This window comes from Oncorhynchus kisutch, unplaced genomic scaffold (assembly GCF_002021735.2).
Source record: "Oncorhynchus kisutch isolate 150728-3 unplaced genomic scaffold, Okis_V2 scaffold2039, whole genome shotgun sequence".
NCBI classification, from domain to species: Eukaryota; Metazoa; Chordata; class Actinopteri; order Salmoniformes; family Salmonidae; genus Oncorhynchus; species Oncorhynchus kisutch.
The window spans coordinates 4,910-20,159 of record NW_022263984.1 but is presented as its reverse complement, the minus strand read 5'-3'; the positions used below and the strand labels follow the sequence as shown (position 1 = coordinate 20,159).

At 43.4% G+C, this 15,250-nt stretch overlaps 1 protein-coding gene across 2 annotated transcripts; it reads left to right on the top strand.

Moving 5' to 3' along the window:
- Positions 1 to 1,030: 1,030 nt before the first annotated feature.
- Positions 1,031 to 3,082, top strand: LOC116369013 (gastrula zinc finger protein XlCGF7.1-like). Of its 2 annotated transcripts, none has more exons than XM_031819317.1 (2): positions 1,031 to 1,538; positions 2,342 to 3,082. In XM_031819317.1, the coding sequence occupies exons 1-2, from the start codon at positions 1,268 to 1,270 to the stop codon at positions 2,863 to 2,865; spliced, it is 795 nt and encodes a 264-aa protein (XP_031675177.1). In that variant the 5' UTR covers positions 1,031 to 1,267; the 3' UTR covers positions 2,866 to 3,082. The 2 variants fall into 2 exon arrangements, with proteins under 2 accessions (XP_031675177.1, XP_031675178.1); XM_031819318.1 differs by having other exon boundaries at positions 1,052 to 1,529.
- Positions 3,083 to 15,250: the final 12,168 nt, after the last annotated feature.

The following is a 15,250-nucleotide window of genomic DNA, read 5'->3' as shown; positions in this document are numbered from 1 at the left end:
GAGTGTTTCAGACAGTGGGGTTACTCAGAGGACTGTCTGGATGAGTGTTTCAGACAGTGGGGTTACCCAGAGGACTGTCTGGATGAGTGTTTCAGACAGTGGGGTTACCCAGAGGACTGTCTGGGTAGAGTGTTTCAGACAGTGGGGTTACCCAGAGGACTGTCTGGATGAGTGTTTCAGACAGTTACTCAGAGGACTGTCTGGATGAGTGTTTCAGACAGGGGGTTACTCAGAGGACTGTCTGGATCAATGAGGTCAGATCCCAATACCCATGTGTTGCGAACAGGTCGATTGTAGCGGTAGTCGTTTCGATGGCGAATAACTTGACAGTTATTTTGACCGCGGTGGTTATTGAAGTCGTGGTTTCGTGGAAGAAACCGTTGTTGTGCATCGTCTTTCAACGCTCCAATACCTGATAATGACCAAACCTGTTTAGGCTTTTTGGGAATTTAACTTCAATTAACCTGAAAGTGTTCATAGTAGAAACATCTGTTGGGTTGGTAGAATGTGGAAAGACCCACCTCATTGGTTAATATTCCCTGTAGTAGAAACATCTGTTGGGTTGGTAGAATGTGTAAAGACCCACCTCATTGGTTAATATTCCCTGTAGTAGAAACATCTGTTGGGTTGGTAGAATGTGGAAAGACCCACCTCATTGGTTAATATTCCCTGTAGTAGAAACATCTGTTGGTTGGTAGAATGTGTAAAGACCCACCTCATTGGTTAATATTCACTGTAGTAGAAACATCTGTTGGGTTGGTAGAATGTGTAAAGACCCACCTCATTGGTTAATATTCCCTGTAGTAGAAACATCTGTTGGGTTGGTAGAATGTGGAAGTAGGTTTTAAATTCATACTTATTACAAATCTGCAGTTGTCTGACTATTATATTATTATCTAATGAAAGAAATGTAAAAATGCACTTTTTGTCTGGAAATAAAATAAACATTTATCTGCGTTAACCACTCCAGTCAACAGATGGCGATATGCGTTTTTCAGGGCGATGCTATCAGAGTGACGTATAATGTAGTGGACGGGACGCTTCTTCAACAACATCTCGTCAGCCACCTCGGTAGCTTCCTAGCGGAAACGTTCAAGCTTCGGTCTATATTTACTTCTGTATTTGGAACATAATTCTGTCTTTTAACTAGTTTCCCCATTTCATGTCATATTTCCGTTTAGTCAGGTAACGGTAGCTGGCTTGATAAATGAGCCTATCACTAGGCTAGTCGCTAACTAGCTAGGTTAGCTGGCTAACATCCCCGACCATGAGCTCAGCAAGCTGCTGCCCTCCTGCTAAAAAAGAGGTCTGCTGGAAGGAGAAAGAAGGTATTTGGCTGAACGTTGTCGTGAAAGAGGAGAATGAAGAGGAGGATGTCACAGTAAACGAAGAAGTCGAGGGTGAGGCTGTTACACAGAAAGAAGAGGAAGAAAACCATTATACTTTATTTGGAGTGAATGAAGGAGAGATAACTGTCATATTGAAGGAGGAGGAGAGGGAAGAAGAGGAGGAGGAGACAGAAGATCTGAGTAACACCAGTAAGTCCTGTCTTGAAAATAGTTGTTGAACTGATACGTGGTTTTAAAACGGCATTCTACTCTAGTTCTGAGCTTAAATGCCGTTTTTTAATGTAGGAATTGATAAAGCTACACTGTAAGATGTGAATAGCATCAAGAAGCTGCCCAACAACAAAACTTTAACAATGGATTTGCACCCAAAATCACAACTTAAATGTCTCACGGAATGGACTTGCCTTCATTCAATACGGCAATTCCACTGTACTAAACTGGAGGCGATTTCTAGCCCACCGTTGACTGCGGTCAAGTGAGCCGACTGTCGCAAAACGCGGTCAGGCCATCTGCTCTTCGGTTTCTTCCTGAATTTGCGTGCGCGAATACACTTTAAGGAATGGCGTTTTTTCAGGTTGGGAAACTGAGTTGAATGGACTCTCATGCACAGGTAGTCGAGACGATGGCTACAAATCATTACAAGCAAACCGTTTGAAGCACACTTATTCAATCTTCCATCATAAAAATGATACCAAATCGTTTATTTAATTTCCGCGTTATCATAAAGTACTTAATCATTGCTAGAGTGTCAAGCGTAGGCTGGACTGGTGTAAACGCTACAACATACAATGACATTCTAGACCATTCTATAGGCCTCTCTGACTAAGAACCACACAGAGACCTGCATTTTGTAGTGGCTTTAATAACACTTGTGAAAAGTGACTTCAGGTGATTGAGGGATCTAGTCTAGATTAAACGTCATAGGAAGTTTTATCATGTCGAGGTTTCATTCAGGTCTCTGTATAATTAAATCATCTGTTTGTCTTTAACAGGAGAGAGACCAGACTCTCCTTCTGACAGCAGGAAGAGTCCTTCAGGGAAACCAGACCCCGAGACGTCCAAACCAGCAGGACGACATCACTGCTCCCAGTGTGGAAAGAGTTTTACCCAGTTAGGGAGCCTGAGAACACATAAGAGAATACACACTGGAGAGAAGCCTTACCACTGTTCCCAATGTGGAATGTCGTTTACCCAGTTAGGGAGCCTGCAAACGCATGAGAGGGGACACACAGGGGAAAAGCTTTTCCAATGTTCCCATTGTGGAAAGAGTTTTGGCCAGGTAGGAAACCTGAACAAGCATGAGAGGACACACACAGGTAAGAAGATGTACCGCTGCTCCCATTGTGGAGAGAGATTTACCCGGTTAAGGTACCTGAAAGAGCATGAAGGAATACATACAAATACACAGGAGGAGAAGACATACCACTGCTCTCATTGTGGAAAGACCTTTTCCCAGTCAGAGAACCTGAAAACACACGAGAGAATCGAGAGGCTGTGTTCTGACTTGTGTTTTTGACTGAGAATGTGTGTGTTTGTTTGGGCTGTCAGACTTGAGTTCACTTTGTGTAATGTTAGTGCACTATTTTTAATTGTGATTAATCCATTGTCTGAAAGGGTTAAAAACACACTGAAAACATCCAGAATACATCCTATATACAGCTACAATCTACAATGCCATGTAAACACAAGATGACATTGAGGTTAAATAAAGTGTGATTTATCAATGGAACATATTTTGACACGTCCACTGTGTGTCTCTGTAGAGTCATAATATCCATAACAACTAGAGGTCAAACAGGGAGATGGTTCCATTCATTTTCCCCACAGGGCTGTGTTTTGTTTAGACTCACCCTGGTGTGATGTTTTGATAACCATGTAAACCTCTCTGGGACAAGGTGACTGAGGACACAGTGTGTTGTCAATGTATTGTCATGTTTTTAAAATGGTACAAATGCCTTTATTTTAGCTGGACCCCAGGAAGAGTAGCTGCTGCCTTGGCGGGAACTAATGGGGATCCATAATAAACCCCAGGAAGAGTAGCTGCTGCCTTGGCAGGAACTAATGGGGATCCATAATAAACCCCAGGAAGAGTAGCTGCTGCCTTGGCAGGAACTAATGGGGATCCATAATAAACCCCAGAAAGAGTAGCTGCTGCCTTGGCAGGAACTAATGGGGATCCATAATAAACCCCAGGAAGAGTAGCTGCTGCCTTGGCAGGAACTAATGGGGATCCATAATAAACCCCAGGAAGAGTAGCTGCTGCCTTGGCAGGAACTAATGGGGATCCATAATAAACCCCAGGAAGAGTAGCTGCTGCCTTGGCAGGAACTAATGGGGATCCATAATAAACCCCAGGAAGAGTAGCTGCTGCCTTGGCAGGAACTAATGGGGATCCATAATAAACCCCAGGAAGAGTAGCTGCTGCCTTGGCAGGAACTAATGGGGATCCATAATAAACCCCAGGAAGAGTAGCTGCTGCCTTGGCAGGAACTAATGGGGATCCATAATAAACCCCAGGAAGAGTAGCTGCTGCCTTGGCAGGAACTAATGGGGATCCATAATAAACCCCAGGAAGAGTAGCTGCTGCCTTGACAGGAACTAATGGGGATCCATAATAAACCCCAGGAAGAGTAGCTGCTGCCTTGACAGGAACTAATGGGGATCCATAATAAACCCCAGGAAGAGTAGCTGCTGTCTTGGCAGGAACTAATGGGGATCTATAATAAACCCCAGGAAGAGTAGCTGCTGCCTTGGCAGGAACTAATGGGGATCCATAATAAACCCCAGGAAGAGTAGCTGCTGCCTTGGCAGGAACTAATGGGGATCTATAATAAACCCCAGGAAGAGTAGCTGCTGCCTTGGCAGGAACTAATGGGGATCCATAATAAACCCCAGGAAGAGTAGCTGCTGCCTTGGCAGGAACTAATGGGGATCCATAATAAACCCCAGGAAGAGTAGCTGCTGCCTTGGCAGGAACTAATGGGGATCTATAATAAACCCCAGGAAGAGTAGCTGCTGCCTTGGCAGGAACTAATGGGGATCCATAATAAACCCCAGGAAGAGTAGCTGCTGCCTTGGCAGGAACTAATGGGGATCCATAATAAACCCCAGGAAGAGTAGCTGCTGCCTTGACAGGAACTAATGGGGATCCATAATAAACCCCAGGAAGAGTAGCTGCTGCCTTGACAGGAACTAATGGGGATCCATAATAAACCCCAGGAAGAGTAGCTGCTGTCTTGGCAGGAACTAATGGGGATCTATAATAAACCCCAGGAAGAGTAGCTGCTGCCTTGGCAGGAACTAATGGGGATCCATAATAAACCCCAGGAAGAGTAGCTGCTGCCTTGGCAGGAACTAATGGGGATCTATAATAAACCCCAGGAAGAGTAGCTGCTGCCTTGGCAGGAACTAATGGGGATCCATAATAAACCCCAGGAAGAGTAGCTGCTGCCTTGGCAGGAACTAATGGGGATCCATAATAAACCCCAGGAAGAGTAGCTGCTGCCTTGGCAGGAACTAATGGGGATCTATAATAAACCCCAGGAAGAGTAGCTGCTGCCTTGGCAGGAACTAATGGGGATCCATAATAAACCCCAGGAAGAGTAGCTGCTGCCTTGGCAGGAACTAATGGGGATCTATAATAAACCCCAGGAAGAGTAGCTGCTGCCTTGGCAGGAACTAATGGGGATCCATAATAAACCCCAGGAAGAGTAGCTGCTGCCTTGGCAGGAACTAATGGGGATCCATAATAAACCCCAGGAAGAGTAGCTGCTGCCTTGGCAGGAACTAATGGGGATCCATAATAAACCCCAGGAAGAGTAGCTGCTGCCTTGGCAGGAACTAATGGGGATCCATAATAAACCCCAGGAAGAGTAGCTGCTGCCTTGGCAGGAACTAATGGGGATCTATAATAAACCCCAGGAAGAGTAGCTGCTGCCTTGGCAGGAACTAATGGGGATCCATAATAAACCCCAGGAAGAGTAGCTGCTGCCTTGGCAGGAACTAATGGGGATCAATAATAAATACAAATACTTGTATCAATATATTCGTCTCCTTTTACTCTCTGCTTCAAATATGCTAATTAGCATCAAAGTAGACGACATGCAAGACTACAAATCCCTGCAAGCTCCTGCAAGTCATCTCTAGCCAACACCTTTCACAGAACAGTTCACAAAATTGTCCATTGAAATACATGTTGACAATTTAATCATTGCTACATTAAGGCCTGATTGGTGGAGTGCTGCAGAGATGGTTGTCCTTCTGGAAGGTTCTCCCGTCTCCACAGAGGAAATCTGGAGCTCTGTCAGAGTGAACATTCGGGTTCTTGTTCACCTCCCTGGCCAAGGCCCTTCTCCCTCGATGTCTCAGTTTGGCCGGGCGGCCAGCTCTAGAAAGAGTATTGGTGGTTCCAAACTTCTTCCATTTAAGAATGATGGCGGCCATTGTGTTGATGGGGACCGTCAATGCTGCAGACATTTTTGGTACCTTTCCACAGATCTGTGCCTCGACACAATCCTGTCTCAGAGCTCTACGGACAATTCCTTTGACCTCATGGCTTGGTTTTTGCTCTGACATGCACTGTCAACTGTGGGACCTTATATAGACAGGTGTGTGCCTTTCCAAATCATGTCTAATTTATTGAATGTACCACAGGTGGACTCCAATCAAGTTGTAGAAACATCTCAAAGATGATCAATGGAATCAGGATGCATCTGAGTTCATTTTCGAGTCTCATAGCAAAGGGTCTGAATACTTAAGTAAATACATTTGCAAAAATGTCAAATCTGTTTTTGATTTGTCATTATGGGGTTTTGTGTTTAGATTGATGAGGGGAAAAACATATTCAATTTTAGAATGAAGCTGTAACGTAACTAAATGTGGAATAAGTGAAGGGGTCTGAATACTTAATGAATACACTGTATACCACTGGAAGAGGTTTCTATCATTGGCAGTTTTGTACACAGTCAGGTGATACGTGGTATAGAAAGTCCAATCTTAGGAGAGAACATGGGAGGCACTATACTGTGTGTCTGCAGGTGTCTATCTGGTCAAAACCACTGATACAGGTGCCCCTCCACCCTCTGGTGGGATGGATCATGTCTACAGAGAAACCTACATTCAAATACTTAGATGTGTGTGTATTGGGTATATGTTGTGAAATGATTAGATATTACTTGTTAGATATTACTGCTGTCGGAGCTAGAAACACAAGCATTTTGCTACACCTGCAATAACATTTGCTAAACACGTGTATGTGACCAAAAAATGTGATTTTGATTTTGAAATAAATGTCCTATTTATCAAAGGTGCTTTTGGCTGGTGTCAAAATGACTCCAAAGGATTTGAATTTGTTAAAAGTCCATATTGATACAGAAACACTAAACCAGGATTTAGATTTATTAAGAACAAGTTGATTGACAAGTCATGAAAAGAATAAACCATATTTTGGCTGTGATAAAAGATATGCCTCTGGGGTCAAAATGATCCATGTCAGAACTATGGTTCAATGTAAATATGTAGTGGGTCTAAAGTTTGTTTTAAATTATCACTCATTAAAAACGAATCAATCAACACATGCTTTTCTTTAAACGACTTAATATGATAATCAACTTTAATTAATAAAAAATAAACGTTTGGTTCCTCAACTGCGTTGCCCCTCCAGTCACCAGATGGCGATGTGCGTCTTTTAGGTTCAGGCGACGCTGCCAGTGTGACGTATAATCTAGTGGACGGGACGCTCCTTCAACAACAACAGTTAGACACTTCGGTAGCTTTATAGCAAACATAGCTACAACATTCACTCTCTTTACACTGTTTTGGTGTATATTAGTCGCTGTGTATTAAACACACTTCTGTCGTATGTACGTGTTGGCCCATTTAATTATATATTTACGTTGTTTGTCAGCTAGCTGGTTTGCTAAATTAGCTTAGAACTAGGCTAGTTGCTAATGCTAGCTAGCGAACATCTCCGACCATGAGTTCACTAAGCTACTCTCCTCCTGCTAAAGAAGAAGAGAAAGACGTTTCAGTGAAAGAAAAGGAAGACTCGTTCAGAGTGAAAGAGGAGGAGGATGTTACAGTAAAAGAAGAGGAAGCGGAGAGAGAGGAGGATGCAGTTTATGGAGTGAAAGAGCCATCTTTGTTATTGTTTGAACTGCAGATTGGTTGATCGATTGATTTGGCTTTTTAAAAGGGACAACCTAGGATTTAAACAGCAACAAAATGGCTGCCCTGAGACTTGGTTTAGTAAACAGCTGTGGGATGGGGGCTGGAGAAATGTAACCACTCTCACATTCATAGAGAAAGCTATTGTAGCAACCTCAACCCAAAACCTAGCGACCTCATCAAGAAGTTCAGACATCTTTTCGTAACATTTCTAAAGTGTTGGCTTGACAGTCACTGGACCAGGTTTGAGTTCAGCTCAGGACTTCCCCCCGAATTCACTACACTATGAATACGTTTATAATGTTACTGTCTGCTTGATTTACAGTAGCGTCTCGTTACTCTGTTTGGACACGGAGATACTTAGCTCATGTGTAGAGAACTGTTACTTAATGGACAGGCTATTGTACAACACACAGAGCTATTTTCCTTCATTCAGGACATTTAGAATGACAACACATTACAGAGGAGCCTAGTGGGATTATTCACACAATTATCTGGTGATCAGGTTATGAAATGTCATGACAAACACATTTTAGTTTCCATGTTTCACCTGAAATATTAAATTATTTATAATCCTATGTCTATGTTATTGTTAGGTGAAGTTATGGGTCCTACAGTAGGTCTATGTTATTGTTAGGTGAAGTTATGGGTTCTACAGTAGGTCTATTTTGTTGTTAGGGGAAGTTATGGGTCCTACAGTTGGTCTATGTTATTGTTAGGTGAATTTATGGGTCCTACAGTAGGTCTATGTTGTTGTTAGGGGAAGTTATGGGTCCTACAGTAGGTCTATGTTATTGTTAGGTGAAGTTATGGGTCCTACAGTAGGTCTATGTTGTTGTTAGGTGAAGTTATGGGTCCTACAGTAGGTCTATGTTGTTGTTAGGTGAAGTTATGGGTCCTACAGTAGGTCTATGTTATTGTTAGGTGAAGTTATGGGTTCTACAGTAGGTCTATTTTGTTGTTAGGGGAAGTTATGGGTCCTACAGTTGGTCTATGTTATTGTTAGGTGAAGTTATGGGTCCTACAGTAGGTCTATGTTGTTGTTAGGGGAAGTTATGGGTCCTACAGTAGGTCTATGTTATTGTTAGGTGAAGTTATGGGTCCTACAGTAGGTCTATGTTGTTGTTAGGTGAAGTTATGGGTCCTACAGTAGGTCTATGTTGTTGTTAGGGGAAGTTATGGGTCCTACAGTAGGTCTATGTTATTGTTAGGGGAAGTTATGGGTCCTACAGTAGGTCTATGTTATTGTTAGGTGAAGTTATGGGTTCTACAGTAGGTCTATGTTGTTGTTAGGGGAAGTTATGGGTCCTACAGTAGGTCTATGTTGTTGTTAGGGGAAGACAATATGACTTATTGCTCACTTGATTGTCTTAAGACAATTGTCAAATAATTTTAACATTCTTTTACAGACGTCAATTGTTGTACAACATCATGGCTACGCTGTTGGCATCACCTTTTACAGTGGATTTCTGCTGTTGTGGGCCTTTAACAATCTGTCTGACTTTGTATTTCACACAGGGGAGAGATGTGACTATCGTCGATCCTCTGGGGAGCCTCAACAACATCATGAAGCTGACGAGGCAGAGAAGAGTCCCTCCCGATCAGAACACCTCAAGAAACACCAGTGGAGACCAACAGGGAAGAAATCTCACTGCTGCTCTGACTGTGGGAAGAGTTACTTAATTAAGATCAAATTCACTAAAAGTACACATGAGAATTCACACAGGAGAGAAACCTTATAGCTGTGATCAATGTGGGAAGAGTTTTACTCAGTCAAGCAGCCTGTTATCTCACCAGAGAACACACACTGGAGAGAAACCTTCTAGTTGTGAACAATGTGGGAAGAGTTTTACTACATCCAGCCATCTGATTGTACACCAGAGAACACACACAGGAGAGAAATCTCATAGCTGTGGTCAATGTGGGAAGAGTTTTACTATATTTTACTATACCTAGCAATCTGATTTGTACACCAGAGAACACACACAGCAGAGAAACCTCATAGCTGTGGTCAATGTGGGAAGAGTTTTACTATATTTTACTATACCTAGCAATCTGATTTGTACACCAGAGAACACACACAGCAGAGAAACCTTATAGCTGTGGTCAATGTGACAAGAGATACTCTGATAAAAGATCTCTGATCAAACATCAGAAAATACATTAATGAAGGAGTTGTTTCATGATATCAATGAATTAATGACACAATGTAGAATGTTTAAACATAGTAGTAGGAGTATTTTAATGATGTCACAATGTAGAATGTTTAAACATAGTAGGAGTATTTTAATGATGTCACAATGTAGAATGTTTAAACATAGTAGGAGTATTTTAATGATGTCACAATGTAGAATGTTTAAACATAGTAGGAGTATTTTAATGATGTCACAATGTAGAATGTTTAAACATTGTAGTAGGAGTATTTTAATGATGTCACAATGTAGAATGTTTAAACATTGTAGAAGGAGTATTTTAATGATGTCACAATGTAGAATGTTTAAACATTGTAGTAGGAGTATTTTAATGATGTCACAATGTAGAATGTTTTAACATTGTAGTAGGAGTAGTTTAATGATGTCACAATGTAGAACACTAAACGTTTTCCCCCTGTTCAATTGATTTCTGCATGATATGGATATTAGCCTCAGGGGGAAAATCCAGGCTCTGAATTGAAAGAGTGATATTTATATGATATAACAGAAAGTGACTCACACAAAAAGAGTTGTGTTACACTTACAGCATTGGTGACCCACTGGAATCAAAATGTAGCTAGATGTTTTCTACAAGTTGTCCTCTAACCAGTGATGTGCACATTATTCACAGATTCCATGTGGTTTTTGAGCTGTTAGTTTTAACAGGACAACCTCATCTCCAGACTCTCACACAAATGATTTCAACATGATATCGATGAGGGATGAAAAATAAGTGTTGTGTTCCTTTGTTTAATGACCTCTAAATGTAAATGCATCTCTCCAAAATGTAGCTGACTGTCTTCTGCAGGTTGTCCTCTAACCAGGGAGGTAAAATATATCTCCCATTTCCATGTGTTTTTTAGTCGTGTTAGTTTCAACAGCACCAACAACCTGATTTCCCCCCTAATTGATATCAGTGATTTATTGCTACTTGTCAGAACAAATCAAATCAATCAAATCAAATGTTATTTGTCACATACACATGGTTAGCAGATGTTAATGCGAGTGTAGCGAAATGCTTGTGCTTCTAGTTCCGACAATGCAGTAATAACGAACAAGTAATCTAACTAACAATTCCAAAAAAACTACTGTCTTATACACAGTGTAAGGGGATAAAGAATATGTACATAAAGATATATGAATGAGTGATGGTACAGAGCAGCATAGGCAAGATACAGTAGATGATATCGAGTACAGTATATACATATGAGATGAGTATGTAAACCAAGTGGCGTAGTTAAAGTGGCTAGTGATACATGTATTACATAAGGATGCAGTCGATGATATAGAGTACAGTATCTACGTATGCATATGAGATGAATAATGTAGGGTAAGTAACATTATATAAGGTAGCATTGTTTAAAGTGGCTAGTGATATATTTACATCATTTCCCATCAATTCCCATGATTAAAGTGGCTGGAGTAGAGTCAGTGTCATTGACAGTGTGTTGGCAGTAGCCACTCAATGTTAGTGGTGGCTGTTTAACAGTCTGATGGCCTTGAGATAGAAGCTGTTTTTCAGTCTCTCGGTCCCAGCTTTGATGCACCTGTACTGACCTCGCCTTCTGGATGACAGCGGGGTGAACAGGCAGTGGCTCGGGTGGTTGATGTCCTTGATGATCTTTATGGCCTTCCTGTAGCATCGGGTGGTGTAGGTGTCCTGGAGGGCAGGTAGTTTGCCCCCGGTGATGCGTTGTGCAGACCTCACTACCCTCTGGAGAGCCTTACGGTTGAGGGTGGTGCAGTTGCCATACCAGGCGGTGATACAGCCCGCCAGGATGCTCTCGATTGTGCATCTGTAGAAGTTTGTGAGTGCTTTTGGTGACAAGCCGAATTTCTTCAGCCTCCTGAGGTTGAAGAGGCGCTGCTGCGCCTTCCTCACGATGCTGTCTGTGTGAGTGGACCAATTCAGTTTGTCTGTGATGTGTATGCCGAGGAACTTAAAACTTGCTACCCTCTCCACTACTGTTCCATCGATGTGGATGGGGGGGTGTTCCCTCTGCTGTTTCCTGAAGTCCACAATCATCTCCTTAGTTTTGTTGACGTTGAGTGTGAGGTTATTGAGTGTGAGGGAGTACAGGAGAGGGCTCAGAACGCACCCTTGTGGGGCCCCAGTGTTTAGGATCAGCGGGGAGGAGATGTTGTTGCCTACCCTCACCACCTGGGGGCAGCCCGTCAGGAAGTTCAGTACCCAGTTGCACAGGGCGGGGTCGAGACCCAGGGTCTCGAGCTTGATGACGAGCTTGGAGGGTGCTATGGTGTTGAATGCCGAGCTGTAGTCGATGAACAGCATTCTCACTTAGGTATTCCTCTTGTCCAGATGGGTTAGGGCGGTGTGCAGTGTGGTTGAGATTGCATCATCTGTGGACCTATTTGGGCGGTAAGCAAATTGGAGTGGGTCAAGGGTGTCAGGTAGGGTGGAGGTGATATGGTCCTTGACTAGTCTCTCAAAGCACTTCATGATGACGGATGTGAGTGCTACGGGGCGGTAGTCGTTTAGCTCAGTTACCTTAGCTTTCTTGGGAACAGGAACAATGGTGGCCCTCTTGAAGCATGTGGGAACAGCAGACTGGTATAGGGATTGATTGAATATGTCCGTAAACACACCGGCCAGCTGGTCTGCGCATGCTCTGAGGGCGCGGCTGGGGATGCCGTCTGGGCCTGCAGCCTTGCGAGGGTTAACACGTCTAAATGTCTTACTCACTTCGGCTGCAGTGAAGGAGAGACCGCATGTTTTCGTTGCAGGCCGTGTCAGTGGCACTGTATTGTCCTCAAAGCGGGCAAAAAAGTTGTTTAGTCTGTCTGGGAGCAAGACATCCTGGTAAAGTGCTCCTGCATTTTAAAAGGTGCTTGTTTAAGTAATGTGATTATTGTTGCAGATGTTTGTGCAGATGGTACATTTTATGTTTAGGTTTTCAGTATCACAAATGGTTTCTGCATATTGGTTATTGATTTGGACACATTAAAACTGTGTTTTGACATTGGGCTGAACCACCAGCTAAATGTCATTGAAAAGACGTTGAAAAGAAGACGATACCCAACGTCCAATATACGTTTGGTTTTAAATGTTTATTTTCAGGTTGTTGTTAATAATGACTTGAAAACAACTTAATTTCAAAGTTCTTGCAGTTTAGACACATTGACTGTTGTGGGAAATATTGAATCAACTATTTCACCAAACCAGAACCTGTGAATTCAACTAGATAATACCCAATAATACACTATATACTGTTACGGTTTTCTAAGTGTGGTGAAGGAGAGTCGGACCAAACTGCAGCGTGTCGATTGCGATCCATGTTTATTTAAACAAACGTAAAACACGACTAAACATGAACACTACAAAAACAATAAACGAAACGAAAACCGAAAACAGCCTATACTTGTGTCAACTAACATAAACAAGGACATCAAGACAAATAGGACAATCACCCACGACAAACTCAAAGAACATGGCTGCCTAAATATGGTTCCCAATCAGAGACAACGATAAGCACCTGCCTCTAATTGAGAACCACTCCAGACAGCCATAGACCTTGCTAGATAACCCCACTAGCTACAATCCCAAATACATACACACCAAAACCCCAAGACAAAACACACCACAATACAAAAACTCCATGCCACACCCTGGCCTGACCCAATACATGAAGAAAAACACAAAATACTTAGACCAGGGCGTGACAGGACCTCCCCCCTAAGGTGCGGACTCCCGAACGCACCTCAAAACAATAGGGAGGGTCCGGGTGGGCGTCTGTCCATGGTGGCGGCTCCGGCGCGGGATGTGGAACCCACCCATATAGCCTATACAGTCTGATCCTTACATAACATTCTAACCACTAGGCTGCTGCCCCAATAATACACTATATACATGTAATATAGCCTATACAGTCTGACCCTTACATAACATTCTAACCACTAGGCTGCTGCCCCAATAATACACTATATACATGTAATATAGCCTATACAGTCTGATCCTTACATAACATTCTAACCACTAGGCTACCCTGCCACCCTATAGCCTATATATGGTATTCTCCTGGACCAAACAGCATCACAGGTGGTATTCTCCTGGACCAGACAGCATCACAGGTGGTATTCTCCTGGACCAGACAGCATCACAGGTGATATTCTTCTGGACCAAACAGCATCACAGGTGGTATTCTCCTGGACCAGACAGCATCACAGGCGATATTCTCCTGGACCAGACAGCTGGGTGCATACACTATATATACAATAGTATGTGGACACCCCTTCAAATTAGTAGATTGGGCCATTTCAGCCACACCAGTTGCTGACAGGTGTTTAAAATTAAGCACACAGCCATGCAATCTCCATAGACCGAGCAGCTGCATACAAACCTAAGATCAATATGGGCAATGTCAAGCGTCGGCTTGAGTGGTGTAAAACTCACAGCCACTGGACTCTGGAGCAGTGGAAACGTATTCTCTGGAGTAATGAATCATCTTCACCTTCTAGCAATCCAACGCACTAATCTGGGTTTGGAGGATGCCAGGAGAACGCTACCTGCCCTAATGCATAGTGACAACTGTAAAGTTTGGTGGAGGAGGAATAATGGTCTGGGGCTGTTTTTCATGGTTCGGGCCTTTTAGTTCCAGTTAAGAGAAATCTTAATGCTACAGCATAGAATGACATTCTAGAGGAATCTGTGCTTCCAACTTTGTGGCAACAGTTTGGGGAAGGCCCTTTCCTGTTTCAGCATGACAATGCCCCTGTACACAAAGTGAGATCCATACATGAATGGTTAGTTGAGATTGGTGTGGAAGAACTTCACAAAGCCCTGACATTAAAAACGTCAAACACCTTTGGGATGAATTGGAACGCTGACTGACAGGCCTCATCGCCCGACCTCACTAATGCTCTTGGAATGGAAGCAAGTCCTCGCAGCAATGTTCCATAATCTAGAAGAAAGCCTTCCCAGAAGAGTGGAGGCTGTTATAGCAGCAAATGGGGTGGACTAAATCCATGCAAATGCCCATGATTTTGGATTGAGATGTTTGACGAGCAGGTGTCCACATACTTTTGTTGATTTTGTGTATATACTACAGGCAGGCAGCCTTCCTCTTCTCTCCTCTCCTTCTCCCCCTCTCCTCTCCTCTTCTCCCTTCTCTCCTCTCCTCTTCTCCCTTCTCACTTCTCTCCTCTCCTCTTCTCCCTTCTCTCCTCTTCTCCCCCCTCTCCTCTCCTCTTCTCCCCCGCTCCTCTCATCTTCTCCCTCCTCTCCTCTCCTCTTCTCCCTCCTCTCCTCTCCTCTCCTCTCCTCTCTCTCCTCTCCTCTCCTCTCCCTCTCCTCTCCTCTCCTCTCCTCTCCTCTCCTCTCCTCTCCTCTCCTCTCCTCTCCTCTCCTCTCCTCTCCTCTTCTCCCCCCTCTCCTCTTCTCCCCCCTCTCCTCTCCTCTTCTCCCCCGCTCCTCTCATCTTCTCCTCCTCTCCTCTCCTCTTCTCCCCCCTCTCCTCTCCTCTTCTCCCCCATCTCCTCTCAGCTTCTACACCCCCCCCCCCCCTTCTCCTGCTCTAACATGAGACC

Coding starts and splice junctions, on each gene's coding strand:
- LOC116369013 (XM_031819317.1), top strand. CDS start 1,268: ATGAGCTCAGCAAGCTGCTGCCCTCCTGCTAAAAAAGAGGTCTGCTGG. Junction 1,539..2,341: donor AGAAGATCTGAGTAACACCA/GTAAGTCCTGTC, acceptor TGTCTTTAACAG/GAGAGAGACCAGACTCTCCT.